This window comes from Anas acuta, chromosome 23 (assembly GCF_963932015.1).
Source record: "Anas acuta chromosome 23, bAnaAcu1.1, whole genome shotgun sequence".
NCBI classification, from domain to species: Eukaryota; Metazoa; Chordata; class Aves; order Anseriformes; family Anatidae; genus Anas; species Anas acuta.
The window spans coordinates 6,579,212-6,593,396 of record NC_089001.1 but is presented as its reverse complement, the minus strand read 5'-3'; the positions used below and the strand labels follow the sequence as shown (position 1 = coordinate 6,593,396).

Genomic DNA, 14,185 nt, shown 5'->3' with positions numbered 1-14,185 from the left:
GTCACCTGGTAAAAAAAAAACCTGTGTGCTGCTCCAGCCACGTATGTCTGAGCACCGGGGGCCAATAAGCCATGCAAAATCCTTGTAAAAGTGCCATTCTCCATGCAGGCTTGTTTCTCCTCCAGAGGAAACAAAGCTGAACGCGGGTGCATTTTTATTAACTCCTGGCTTGCAGCCAGCTGGGCGCATCAGTGCCACAAGCAATGAGCCCAGACGGCTTTTGGCAGTGGTGCTGATGCTTCGCCTGCAGCGTGAGCCCCTTCCCAAACCCTGCGTCCTCCTTCCAAAACTCCTAAGCAGGTCTTGCAGCACCCCATGCTGATGCAGAGCACCAGAAGAGGGGAGAGCATTTGCTTCATTCACCACCCCCCAATGCTTCCTCTGGGCGAGCCGTGGACGTTAACTGCTCGCCGTGATTTCCATAGCGAGCGCCGCAGGTGCACGGGGGCTTCCCCCAGCAGGCCACCCGCGGGTATTTTTAGTGCAAGCATTAAAGCAGTTGTCTCCAGGCTGTGCGTGCTGTCGGGGGGGTTGGGGGGGGGACAAGGTGGCTCTGAGGGGGTGGCTGAGTGTCCGCAGGCTCAGTTTCCCATTCTTTTTGAACTCCTATAATCCCATCCTTCCCCCTTCATCGCACCACCCTCTTGTCCTGCAGAGGTCTACAGAGCTTTGCAGGCACTCCCCTTGCACACCCGTCTGCAAAGGGGGCAAAAGGCCCTCAAAGAGCTGGGGCACCCTCTCCCCTTTTGCTTTTCACTGCCCCCACCATAGATGGAGCAATCTGGGGGTCACCTGCCATGGGTACGTCCCTGTTCTGGGGTCTCACTTGTCAGAGAAGCCTCTCTGCCAGGCTCTCCTGTAATTAAACCCAGGGGTTATCCAAGTTTTTGGAGCAGCCTGGGGCCACACTGCTGCTGCAAGTGTTATGGTGGTTCTTGCCCATCCATATCTCAGCCTTCAGTCCCTCCCTGGGACTTCTTCCTTCCCACATGCCTGCAAGCTGGGCGTAGCTGTAAATGTTGTTATAAATATTCCTTATCCTGGATTCATCTGTTGCATCCTGATGCAACGCACACTGATGACTCGTCCGCTCTTCTCAGTATTCACCAAGTCTGATTCGTGCATTAGTGACCGCATTCAGCGATGATTCAGGCGAACGAGCGTCAGTGACATTGTCCACGAGGAACATGGACATTCCCCATCACAAGCTCACCAGCCCTATGAATAAGCGTCGTGTCCTGGGCTGCAAGAACCTCTGCAAGACCCTGACCCCGTTAATGAGGCCTCCACGCCAATGGGCTCTGCTCAGCCCCGTGCCACAGCACAGATTTCCTCCTGGCTTGAGGACAAGGTGATACCTGAGCTGCCATAAATCTCACTGGGAAAATACATAAGGCATTAAAAAATGTATTTTTTTACAGATTGTGCAGTGGTTCAAGATGCAAGGATGTACTGAAACGCCGGATTTGCCTCTGGGCCAGCAGTGCTGAGCGGTGACAGTCTCTGAGGAGCTGGAGAGGACAACCTGCACATCCTCCTGCTGCAGCAGGAGAGGCTGGAAAAGCTCCTGCCACATCTGGGTCCGCCTTGTCCCCACTGCCACCTGAACAGGAAAAGCAGAGGCAGCACCCAGAGCAAGAACAAAGGCTCAATAAGCACACGGAGACCGAGCGTTATGAATTATTCTTCTTTTAATTTCACATGGTTTAAAATACGATATGAAATAAGGCTACAGTATATAAAAAACTCTCCAGCAAAATGATGTGCCAGCATCAGCAATTAAAACAAAACCAATCCCCTCCTTCTTTAAGTATTCAATGTAGGAGGGACTTTTTTTGTATCCTTTAAAAAAACAAAACAAAACAAAAAAAAAACACAACACACGGACACACACACACATCGCTACATCTCTAAGCTACCTCAGCTCAGTTTTTTTAAAAAGCACCTGCTTTTTCCTTTTTTTTTTTTTAATCTTGCTTTTAAAATTTTTTTCCACTTTTAAAAAATATAAATTATATGAAAATACAAGTTGGAAAATAGTCGAACAGCACAATATAACAATCTCTTTTTTTCTTCTTCTATGTTTATCAGCTTAAAAAAAATCCCATGTGTAAAAACAAAACAGAACAAAAAAAACTTTTTTTTTTTTTTAACTGAGGCAGTTAATTCCTGGAGATATTCCATTATAACATATACGTATACATAGATTTATCATTTATTTAAACTTCTTTGGAATGTAGACAACAGCTCACGGATGTTATATAGACCCTACCAGAGAGCAGAGCACGCCAAGGAATCTGAAATTTGCGACATTTATGACAAAGAAGCAACTAAGCCCCAAAGCCTCGCAGAAAACCCCTCCAGAAGAGAAATAGGCAGGAGGTGGAGACGCTTTCTGCAGCATCTGAATTTTTTGGTGCTTACCGGGACCGTTTTTTGGAGTAGGTGGTGCTTTGGGAATAGGTGTGGAGGGTAAATCTTAAAATATCTTTATTCTTGCCCTGTTGGGCATTTCTCCAGAGCGACCTCGCGCTGAATGATCGCCCCTGGAGCTGGGTGGTCGTAGTGTGTAAATAATCTACACGTGCACACTCACCGGGTTCTGCTCACTGTACATGGGGATGGAATGGAGAGGCACAGGCAGCAGCAGACAGATCTGCTTGCTTTTTTTCATCTTTTTTTTTTTTTTTTCCACCTTTTACTTGAGGTCCTTTTCCCCTCATGTTCGAAATGACCCGTTCTCTGGGAAATGCACCTTAAAAAGCCAATGGGGAAAGGAAGGTCCCAGCAGGGCCGGGTGCTGCCTGCCGAGCCCCAGGGACGCTGCTCGTAAGCGCTGCGCCCCCACGGCTGGGCTCAGGCTCTGCCAGGGGACAAAGGGGACAGAGGGGGACAGAGGGAGACGTGCCCTGCGGGGGTCAGACACCAAGAACAGCAGGTCACGAGCAGGACACAGGAAATACCCAAAGCCACCAAACGCACTGGAGAGGTTCCACACCAGGACACAATTACCGGCTGCCAAGTGCCACAGGTATCTGCTGAGGGTGAAGCTCAGCTCCGTGCAGAGAAACCAGCACAGGAGTGAGCCCCGTCCCTGGCAGATCTCTTGTCCCTCTCAAACCCATCCTTCTGGTTCAGCATGTGCATGGGTTAACCGAATTTTCGTGGCCTCGAAGAAGACGAGGTCAGAGGGTTTGGGTTCCAGCACATCTGGTTCACACATCCCTCTCCGCCAGTCAACATGCAATTAAAAAAGCGGGAGAAAATAAAAAGAAACAAAAACAAAAACAAACAAATCTGCGAATTTCCAGTGTATAAAAACAGCACACAGCCCTCTCTGGGATGGTCTCTACAATGGGAACAAAAAGTAGAGGAAAATAGTGAATTGTGAACCTGGCTAAAGAATGTCCCTAGGACCGCACTGCCCCTTTGCTGCTGTACTCACACACAGGCTGTGATCCAGGGTGGCAAACAGCCATAAGAAATGGTGAGGAAGCTCTGGCTAGGGGCTGCTTCCAGAAAACAGAGCCACTCTCCATGAGCTGCCCTTTCTAACCTTTAACCAGTCTTCCCGAGATCCTTGGGCATGGACTCTTGTGGTCGGTGAAACAGGTTCATTTTGGAAACCGTCAAAAAATCAGCACAGCAGAGCAGATGAGGGATTTCGCCTGGCAGAATGATGGGAAACTGTTTCCTTCCATTTGAGTGAAATGTCATCCCTGTTTTCTGCTCAAAGAAGGCACTTCAGCTGCAGCTGAGCACCTGATGGGCCAGGCACGGCAGGAGGCACTGTCCAGGGCACGGCACAGTGCCACAAGGGCAGAAGGAGCAACTTTCAAAGCCATGCTGGAAGCAGCCCTTGAAGGAAAAGCTAAGGGCACTTGGCAGCTGCATGCAAGACAGCAACCAAAAGCCTACAGAAACTGCTGGCTGCTGAAAACCCCACCCAGATGGCGTGTCCCATTGGGGTGCCCTTGTGCTCCTCTCCCGCGGCACATTTCTGTGCTGTTGCACCGTGCCTGTTCCTTGGCGAGCTGGTCCCTGCCAGGTAAAGCCGTGGCGCCTCGCTGCAGCTCCCCACTATCTACATTTTCCTCTCTCCAGCTCCAAGCTGCTCCCTTCCAGCCAAGGAGACCACCTAAGTTTTACCTCCCAGCAGGCAGCGTCTCACTCCTCCTTTGGTGCTCCTTTCACCTTCCTCCCGTCCCCTCTTCCTTCCTTTCCATCCACCCCACTACTTTTCCGTACGCTCAGCGGGACGGTGTGCAGCCCCAGCCCCACGAGCATACCCCACAGCCTCCCTCACCTAAGCCCCTGGCTGCTTCCCCCCTGCACCATCCCGCCTGCCCTCGCCTGCCGAGCATCTCTGGAAGGCCTCTCCCTGCCTCGCCCCTGCGCCGCTGTCTCACAGTGCCTCTGTGTTAACGCAGCTACCTAAAACACACAGATGGACAGACAAACAACACACAAACAAGGTACTTTTGGTTCAAATGCATAATACTGTCTTTAAAAATACAATGCCCAACAGCTCTCCAGGGCAAAAGCCCTGATTCTGCAGCTGGATCCGCACGGGTCCGGCTTTGGGGTCATATCTAGGAATTTTAACTTTTACTGCCCTGTCCTCTTTGTCGCATCGAGCCCAGCCCTGGCATCAGCCTCGGTTTGCTCAGAGCATCCCAGGGACTGCTCGGTGAAGCAGGAGGTGCTGCTCTGCAGGCAAACCAGCTGCAGAAGGCTCAGAGGACAGGAGGAGCAGCTCCCCCCGGGACTGATACTGCATCGGTCTTGTGCACGGGCAGGCACACGAGGCCTCTCGTTTACCCCAGAGACAACAGTCATATGCTTCATGTTAATCACACCCTGACACGGTTTGCAGGATCAGCCTTACAAAGGGCAGTAAAGAGCCCATTTGCAAGGCCAATTTCCTTTCTGCATGTGCCCGGCTGCTTAAGACATACAGCAATAAAGGTAAAGCTGGTCAAAACAGGAAGGAAGAAACACTTCCTTTTGGTTTTTCAATGTTTTCTGGATTTTTTCCCCTCATCAGTTTGCACGTTTTTCAGTTACCACATTCAAAATACGGGAATTTCTCCCCTACGACCCCCCAAAAAAAGAAAAAGATCTTGAAAGCACCAGAGTGTTCCTTGAGCGAAAACGCGCTCTGGAAAACATGAAAGCCATTTTCACTGCAAATCTCAGTACATTTTGGAAAGCCACTTTGTGCACAAAATGCAGCTGTAAGAAAAAAAGGCCTATTTTTAACAGCAACAACAACAAAAAAGCGCTGTTTCAACCAGCTTTATCAGCAAATGGCGGAGCAAAGCGCGTGGGACTCGAAGCAAGAGCGGCACACCCAGCCAGCATCACCAGGAGCCAGTTTGGAGTTAATTTTCCTTCACATACGATTCAGAGATCACGAGTCGTAGCGCTACACTTCTCCAGTGGGGTCTACATAAACTTTGTGTTTTGTTTTTTTTCCTCACTGTGATAAAACTCTCTGCTGGCATAACAGAAACAAACACACACAATATTGCAATACTGAGACCATCTTAGAGCTTAAGACTATTTAAAAAAAATACTGGCACAAAATTTAATAAAATAAAACTTTAACAAATTAAAAAAAAAAAGTCTTGATCCCTCCTAGCAAAAATTCTGCCTTTTGTATAAAAGAAGACAACCGACAGAAAGGCGATGTTACAAGAACAACAAACAGTTCTTGTTTTTTTCCTATATTGCCCCTCCCCAAAGCAGGAAGTTTCACCCACTTTTGTTTTCCCTCCCCCCCGAAAAAAGTTTAAAATCTTCAAATCCTTAGGAATACTGTCATTTCCTGAACTGTCAGTTTGTTGTGCCAACAGCACAATAACCGAAGGGATCCGTTTGTTAATAGTTTTCTAAACAGCAAGGGATGGGGAGGATTTTTTTTTCTTTTTTTTTTTTTTTTTAAAGTGAGCTACATTTTTCTGGCTTTCTTAAAACTCAGAATTTCACCCCAAAAAAGCCTGTCTTGGAGCTTTCAGAAAAAAAAAGGCCCATCCTTCTCCGAAACAAACTTTTTAGGTTTCGACGAAAAGTTTGACTCTTCCACCACCCTCTCTCCCAACATCCTCAAAGCATTAGATCTGAGTTGCTCTTAACAACAAAAAAAATTAACAAAAAAAAAAAAAGGAAAAAAAAAAAAAAAGATAAAGTCCCATCAACTCTCCAGAATGACACGAGGCCATCGGCCACCCCAGCCGGCTGCCTTCACTCATCGGCATCTGGCTTGACGTCCAGCATGGCGTGGAGCTCCTCCGGCGTGTAGCCCAGCAGGCTCTGCAGGTCGCAGACGAAGCGGTAGACGTAGCGCTTCCCGGCCGTCTTGTGGATGATGTTCTTGTCATAGTAGTAGCGCAGGCCACGGCTCAGCTTCTCGTAGTTCATCTTGGGCTTGTTTTTCCTCTTGCCCCATCGCCTGGCCACCTGGGAGAGGGATGGGGAGAGTTAGAGAGGGGAAGGACCACATGGGGATGGACAGGGAGGGTCCTTCTGGCTTGCTTGGGCATCCTTTGGGTACAGAAGCCAAGGAAGGGAACGAACAGCCCACCCGTTTCCCAAAATCAATGGGAAGACCCAAGTCCCACCTGCACATCTTATTTGAGAAGTTCTGTCACCATGCCTTTCTTTAGTGTTTCAGCTATTTCCCACCACATGTGGGTGTGTATTACTGCTTCCTACATATATATTACTGCAGCCCTATTTTTAACAAGTTTCCAGCTGGGCTCTAATTCATTGTTTTTCCCTACATAAGGCCAGAACAACATGACTGCCCCAAACTCAGCCATGAAGGGTGGAGAGAAGAATTATCCTAGCAAATATTTCAGTGGCATTTGGGCTGAGCACTAAATTCCTGGGTACCCTACCTCATCTGGATCGGAAAGTTTGAACTCCCAGCCATCGCCCGTCCAGCTGATGAAGGACTGACAGGACTTGTCAGTGAGCAGTTCCAGCAGGAATTGCCACAGTTGGATGGGTCCGCTGCCTAGAAAGACAAAGGAAACATGAGACATCAATGCCAGGAAAGCACAGCCCCTTCTACCCTAGCCCAAGGGGGAAAAAAATCACACGCAATTGGTGCTCACTGGAAAAGAAAATAAAACCTACCAATGAGAAAAGAAAAGTCAGTGGCTGCAGGGCAAGATCTGGGCTGGGATGACAACTTGAGAGTTAAATCCTGCAGGTAAAAGAGCTTCCTATTTGCAGTAAGAGCTGAATATTCATGCACTGGAATGCTTCACTTCGAGTTACATAAATAGGATTATTTTTCTGGCACCCAAACAGCGAGCAGTCGTTGTCTTGGCACAGGAGCACCACCGCTTCCTACGTGCCAAAAACCTCCTGGCCATTGAATGAACTCCGGCAGACTCCTGCTTCCCGACCTTGACTCTTTGCTCCGTGGCTGTTTACTGAGATAAAGGGGACCCAGGTATGAAAATTATTTGGCCCCTTTCCAGGGCATGTTGCTGCAGGCACAGACTGCGCCGGCTCCCTGAGATGGGCAGGGGCTGGCGGCTCTGGCAGGCAGGGCTCAGCCCCACGCTCCCCGGGGCTGCTGGTTCTCCTTACCCAGCAAGGCAAGAGCATCCCTCGCCACGGACGTTCAGCCTCTCTTTACAACTCCACGGTCTCCCTGTTTCACATGGATGCTGATTTTGGCCAAGAGCAATTTGTCTCGGGGTCCTGGGCCCAACACACCTAATGTGCAGGAGCTGGTGCACCGCATTGAGAGACTAAGGCTTCACAGCCTGGTTTTGTCTGGATTAATGGTGTGTGTGGAGTGATTTACACAAAAAACAAAAACACTTATCTTTTCTGTGCACTTGCATCCCAATCAAAGGTAGAGGAGAAGCCCTCAAGCCAAAAGCTCTTTGATGAGCAACTTTCAAATGTGGCCACAGCCGAAATATTGTGCTTAGCTCTAGGAAACGTGTTCTGGGAAAAATTCTGTAATGTTTTAAATGGAGCTTAGACAATCTCAGAAATAATAATGACAATAATAATAATAAACAGAGCCAGAGGTTAGAGGAAATGATTTATCACCAAAAAAATTGTGCTGGATTAGGATGGCAGGCAGGATGGGGTAAAGCCGCCTGCTGACAGCAATGAGAACAAGCTTCAAGCGAGGAAAGAAGTCATTTAGTCAGAAAAAGGGATGGAGAACAGCCTATTTCCATGGATGACAATGGAGATGTCAGTGCTGTGGCTGCGGGATAACCCGCTGAGGGAGGAGAGGGGTGTTCCCCCTTTTCCACAATGTTTCAAATGACTCAAAAAGCAGACAGGCTGGTAGCGAGCAGGAAATGACAGAGCCGGCTCCTGGACAGGCGCATGGGGATGGGGAATCACTGCACCCCATCCAGCCCACCCCAAAGGGGATAGCTCTGGTTTCCCCTATGAAATCCCTCCAGGTTTTGTGGGCTCTGGGTCCTCCGCCAAGCCACGGGGAACAAATGAGCCCTGGCCGGCCAGCAGCATCTCATCCCGGGTACCCTGGCCCAGGCTGTGGGCAGGACAAAGCAGAGGGCTCAGCATCTCTGGCTGTAAATGAGGAGACGCTTGGCAGGGAGAAGCTCCTGCCTGCTGTCCTCAGCTGCAGCTTGCCGAGAGGCTGACTCCGAGACCTCCGGCAGGGGTGGAGGCAGAGCCGCCTCGCACCACCCGCAGCAGAGCAAGGGAGGAAACGCAGCTCACGCCTTCGCCTCGTGTCCCAAATGGAAGAGGCAAAAGCCCGGCCCGAAATGTCATCACATCTCAAAGGCTTGGCCTATGTACAGCACCAAGCTCTACGCACAGGGAAGCTATTGGGCAACAGGGTATTTCAGCCTCCTGAGGCCCTCCACGGGGAATCGCAGGTGGATTCATGCAGGGACAATTTCTCATCCCATCTCACTTTACACCAATCCCCTACACACGTAAGGAGAGCAGCCCGTGCCAAAACCAGGTCAACAGAAACACTCCCAGGGCACAGGACTGGAGCACAACCAGGTTTGTCACCCTGATTCCTCTCTTGCCCAGAAAAAACAAATACTCCTCCTCTAACATATAACAGATGGAAACCCACCGCTTGGGCACCAGCTTCCTGGAGAGCGAATCCCTTCGAAATCCCCCTGGGCCACCCTGGAGGCTTTCGAGGTGTCGGGGACTCGATGCGAGAGGTGCCGCTATGCCCCAGCCAAGCGGCCGGCGTGGTTTATGCGCGGTGCTGGCGGCTCGGCTGCCAGCTGGCGTGGGGAGGTGTTGGGAAACCCAGTAATTCCTCGCCCTCTCTCCAGCGAGCAAGGTAGGCTCCTGCCGCCGCGCCGGGCGCTGCTCTGGTGGGTATTTTGGGATTTTGAAGGAAGCGGTGTAATGCAGCGGCTTGTGCCTTGGAAGAGGGATTCCCAAGGTCTATTCCTAGCCGCCTGTGGGACTAGTGTAAAACCCCAAATTCCTCCGTGTTGGACAGGCAATTATGTCAAGAATGTGTTTACTGCACAGCTCGCAGGCATGTCTCAGCTCCTATAAACACACACCCTGCCAGAGGGGAAGGCAGCGGAGGCCCCGCAGATGTGCTGCCGCTGGGGTACGATGCTGAGATGTCAGCAGGGCTGACACGAGGTGGCAGGAACCAAGCCCCAGCACATGCCCAAGCCTGCGTGCCCGAAAACAGCGCTGGGGAGACCACGGGAGCGGTGGTGTCAGTGGAGGAAGGAAAAATGATCAGGGCAGGGGTGCTGGGCGGTCTGTGCACGGGCTGGTTGGGCAGAATAGCTGCAATTAGTGCTGAGCAGGCTCTCTTCAGAGCTTAGCTTCTTTTGCCTGCTCTGAAGCAAAGCAAGGCAGAGGGAAATGTTTCTCCCACCACCTAGGAGAGGATTTCCCCGTGGCACTTCGCTCGCACAGAGACACCCACCCACCCACAGCGCGTCCCCAGCGTGATGCTGCCGGGCTCATCTCCGCTCCCTGAACCTCCCCCCCCCCCAGCAGCTGGGAGCAGCGCCCATTTTCCATCCCTTCTGCTTACACTCATCCTCCCACCCCTGGCTGAGGCTTCAACTCCCCACCCAGATGCCCGGTCCAGCTCCCTGTGCCGCAGAGATGTGCCAACACCACCGCTGGCACAGCTCGGCGACTTCACCCCACCAGGAGACCCTGTTGCCTCGCTCACCCCCCAAACCAACCCCCACCGGAGCACTCCTGCACCCTTTTCTTGGATGCAGCCCCAAGCGTGGGGTGCAGGGACACAAGCCACCCTTTATGGTGCCGGTTTCTCCGTGCACACCCAGGGACTTCCCAGACCAAGCCGCCCGCCCCGCCGCGACCCCTGGCACCCGCGGAGGCTGCTAAGAATAGCGCCCGCCCGGGGGGCTCGCCGCCCAGCAGGGCCACAATGGGGACCCTGTCTCGCCTCGGTGGCACTGAAGAGGGTCCTTCAGCAGGGCCCGCTGGGGAGTGTCACACCGCAGGAATTCTCCCACGTCAGGGGGAAAATATGCCTCTCATGCTGGATGACAACCGGCCTCTGCTCAGGCTGAGCGGTGCCTCCTTGGCTGGTGCCGCACCAGTCCTCCAACGTCCCCACAGCATCCTCGGACAGGGCTGGAGGTCCCCTTCTGCCTTCTTACCCCTGGCTCTGGAGGTTAAAACTAAAGCGCACCATCTCCAAAACCCTTCCAGCCCTTCTGCAAGAAGTGCTTTGCTAGCTCCAGCCTTTAACCCAAACTGCAGGCTGGGCACACCAACCAGCTCTGCCACCCTAAGAGTCCCCCACGGTATCAAATAATTGTGGTTGTGACTGAATGCTAAAATTCAGACCTGGAGAAGCCTGCCCGTGTCAAAAGTGACTCCTAAACCTTCCGAGAGCTGGAAGTGTTGGCCCTGTTGGACAGCCATTTGTGGCAGTGCCTGGTTTTTATATGAATTTTAGGAGCCTCTGCAGTGTAATGCAACTGCTTGCGTCTCAAAGGCCCTCTCCCAGAGAGGGAGGGGACAACCAAGACAAAAATTTGGGCAGGTCTGAGCTGGTTTTGTATTTGTGCCTGCAGCAAGCGAGTCTGGGGCAGGCGATGCCCCAGGCCCTCGTCCCAGCCCAGCACAGCCCTGCCAGCCACTTTCCCCGTCGCCGGCACAGACAGGCGTGTGCACCATGCACGGGAGGGCCCAGCCCAAAACGCACCATCCTCACCGTCTCTCGAGCCGGTTTCACACCCCCACCCCTCTCAACGGCCTCTGTTTGAAAGAAGGAAAACAAAACAAAACAAAAAAAACACTTCAAAAAAAAAAAAAAAGACACAGCACACCTATGCTTTTTGCTCTGTGGTTTGTGGTTCCAACCAAACAGAGCGACTGGGCACAGCAACATCTCCAAAACAGCCTTCGCCTCCGTCTTGTGCCCACCTTGCCCAAACCCCCTGTGGTGCCGATGCAGTGCCGGGGTCCCGAGCCCCCCCTTGCTGTGCCAGGATTGCAGAGCTCGGCCCCATCGCTGCTGCCGTGTCGGCCCCAGCCCTTGCCCAGCCAGGTCACATCACCTGCCCAGGGCAGGTTTTGTGCAGGTCAGAGGACACCGGGGTGCAAATCAAAGCATCTCCGAGGAGCAGGTGTGAACGAGGTGGGGAAGGACCCAAAAAGCTCCTTCCCTCCACGTGCTTCCGGAGCAGCCAGATGGGCCACTCTGTGCTCTTTTGGCTTTCCTGACCCATCTCCTCCATCTCAAGGAGAACCATGAGTATCCTGGCAAAGCACGAGGGGCTCAGGAAGCTTCATATCTCCCTCCTGACGGTGGTCCTGCCGGCACAAGCTGCCATGTGATGCCCCGAAGGGGGCACTGAGCAGCAGCTGCTGCTTTGCTCTCACCTCCAGGCTGCTGTGAAGCTGCTGAGGGGGCTGCAGCAGCGCTGGGGAGAGCTGAGCTGCCGTCACGGTCGGGCAGCAGTGCGTGGGGCTGATTTCACTGTCATTTGCACATGTCTGGCAGGTGGAGCAGGAGCCACTGAACCAGCCCCGCGTCCCACCCTGCAGCTCGGGAAGGGCTGCGGGGCCCAGACAGGCGCTGTGGGGGAGGCAGAAAAGCAGCAGGAGCTGCTGCTGGCCACGCTTCAAGTCCACCTACAAGGGCGGGTAAAGCACAGGACACAAAAGGAGTGAGCTAGCACCATCACCTGCATCTCCCGGGCTGGAGGGGCTGTTGTGTTTCTTCTGCCTGCCAGGGCCAGCTGGCTGCACCTCTGGGTTGCCCTAAGCAGAGCTACAAGCACCTGGGATGCTGATGGAGGCACGCTTCTCCAGCAGTGCAGGGCGCAGGAAGGAAGGATGCTGATGTTTCTAGGAAAGCAACTGCACAGGCTCTGGATGCCAAGGACACCCGGATCTCCGGAGCACAGCAGGAGAGGGGCCAGGAAAGCAGCTGCTAGTGGATTTTTGGATGCCCACAAGCGCAGCACATCTGGGGAGCTCGCTGGCTGGAAGCTGCAGGCCAGCAGCATAAGCAACAAGAAGGGAAGAAGCAGCACACAAGCTCTCTTGAAAGAGACCCACTTTCTTTGGCATCAGCTCGACTTTCTTGCAAAACAGCAGCTGCGTGCTTTCACTTCTGTGTCACAGATAAGCATCGCTCAGAAACGGAGCCTTGTCGAAGGCACAGCTTCGGGCTCTACACCACAGACACTTGGGACAGGGCAGACGGGTTTACCCAGCACATTTGGGCCCTATCGACACGGTGCCATGAGTGCTGATAGCAAGGCTCGGGGCTGGACCCAGCCCAGGCAAAACCGTTAGCTGTGCAGACACGCTCCTGGGTGCTCGGGCGAGATAGCATCTCAGAGGGGTCGGCTATTCCCAGCACTACTTTCTGTCTTCTCTAAGGGCAGCACGATAACGAAGATAGCATCAATCTGTCGCTAAGAGAGACGGTCAGGTCCTGCGTGATATTAGCTGGGAAGGAGGCATTAACTCTCTAGGTGCTGAGATTGTCTGTAAAGGCTTCAGCAGCTCCCTAGCCAGGCCTGTAGTAAAGGGCTGCAGTACACACGCAACACTGGCCTTGCTGACAAGGGATCGAGCTCTGCTTTGCAGTCACCTCACCCTGCTCATCGCTCTTTCCTCCCTTCCCCTCCCAAATCCGAGGGGAATCGCTGTGCCCCGCTGGTTTGGCTATTTGGAGCAGCACATCGCAGCTCAGCAGCAGGGCTCGGGCGTTGCAGCGACACAGGCAGCGCTGCGAGATGGAAAGCCCCGGCCTGCACAGCCCTGCATGCCACAAAGCCAACACGCACATCTCAGCTCCAAACCCACGCAGGTGCTCAAGAAAAGCCGAAAGCAACTCAGCCCAGGGTGGCGATAGCCAACCCCCACAGGAGCACAGGGTCTGAACCTCCGCTGGACCCGCACCACCGAGGACAGCAGCAGAAGTAGGTCAGAGGAGTGGAAAAATAAACACAGGGCAGAAAGGCCGAAGACCGGTGCGGTCAGACCCACGCCACAGGCAGCACTGTGCTCTGCTACGGCCCATTGGTGTTCATCCCCCAGGTCTCACAAGGGATCAGGGTGGCTTGTTGGAGCCAGCAGCTTGCAGAATCCAGCCCCAGGCAGGGTGCAGGTGGCAGGGAGGCGAAGCTGAGCTCGCTTTAACCCAGCTGAGCTCGGGTCTGGAGGGATCTGTGTGCCAGCGTGCACCTAGCACGAGCCACCCGCCCACGCCAAACGCTGTGAGGCTGCACAGACCCGCTCAGATAAGTCAACGTGAGACCTCGCACATCTGCCTGCAGAGCAGATGCGTCCTGATGCACCCCGGATGCATTCTCTCTCCATTTCCTAGGTCATTTCACAAAAAAAAAAATAAAAAAAAAAATCTGGCTCATTGTAAGACTCAAGTTGGCCAAGCCCAAGAGAGGCTGCCCCGAAACCCAAGGTGTCCAGAGATGGCCCTCCCTGCAGCTATGGAAACTGAAGTTCACCAACTCCGGAGCAGTTACATCTCTCCTTCAAAAAAAGATAAGAAAATTGCATCAACCTCTATCTGAGCAACCATGGCAACTTGTTAAATTAGGTCAAGATGTGGGGGCAGATAACACAGCTTTGAAAAGCTGCTTGCGAGCAGGGTGAAGAACACATCAAACGCAAATGGCGCTTCCGCCAAAATGCACCTTCTCACCAAAGCATGCGCCTC

General features: G+C 52.8%; 1 protein-coding gene across 5 annotated transcripts in view; it reads right to left on the bottom strand.

The window, feature by feature from the left end:
* Window positions 1-1,673: 1,673 nt before the first annotated feature.
* Window positions 1,674-14,185, bottom strand: part of ETS1 (ETS proto-oncogene 1, transcription factor) — a 77,926-nt gene continuing 65,414 nt past the window's right edge. For all 5 annotated transcript variants that reach the window (XM_068659034.1, XM_068659037.1, XM_068659035.1 and 2 more), the window contains 2 exons: window positions 6,903-7,021; window positions 1,674-6,462 (listed from right to left, as the gene is read on the bottom strand). In XM_068659034.1, the coding sequence (XP_068515135.1) occupies window positions 6,247-6,462; window positions 6,903-7,021 (335 nt within the window). In that variant the 3' untranslated portion in view covers window positions 1,674-6,246. The remainder of the gene's footprint in view (window positions 6,463-6,902; window positions 7,022-14,185) is intronic.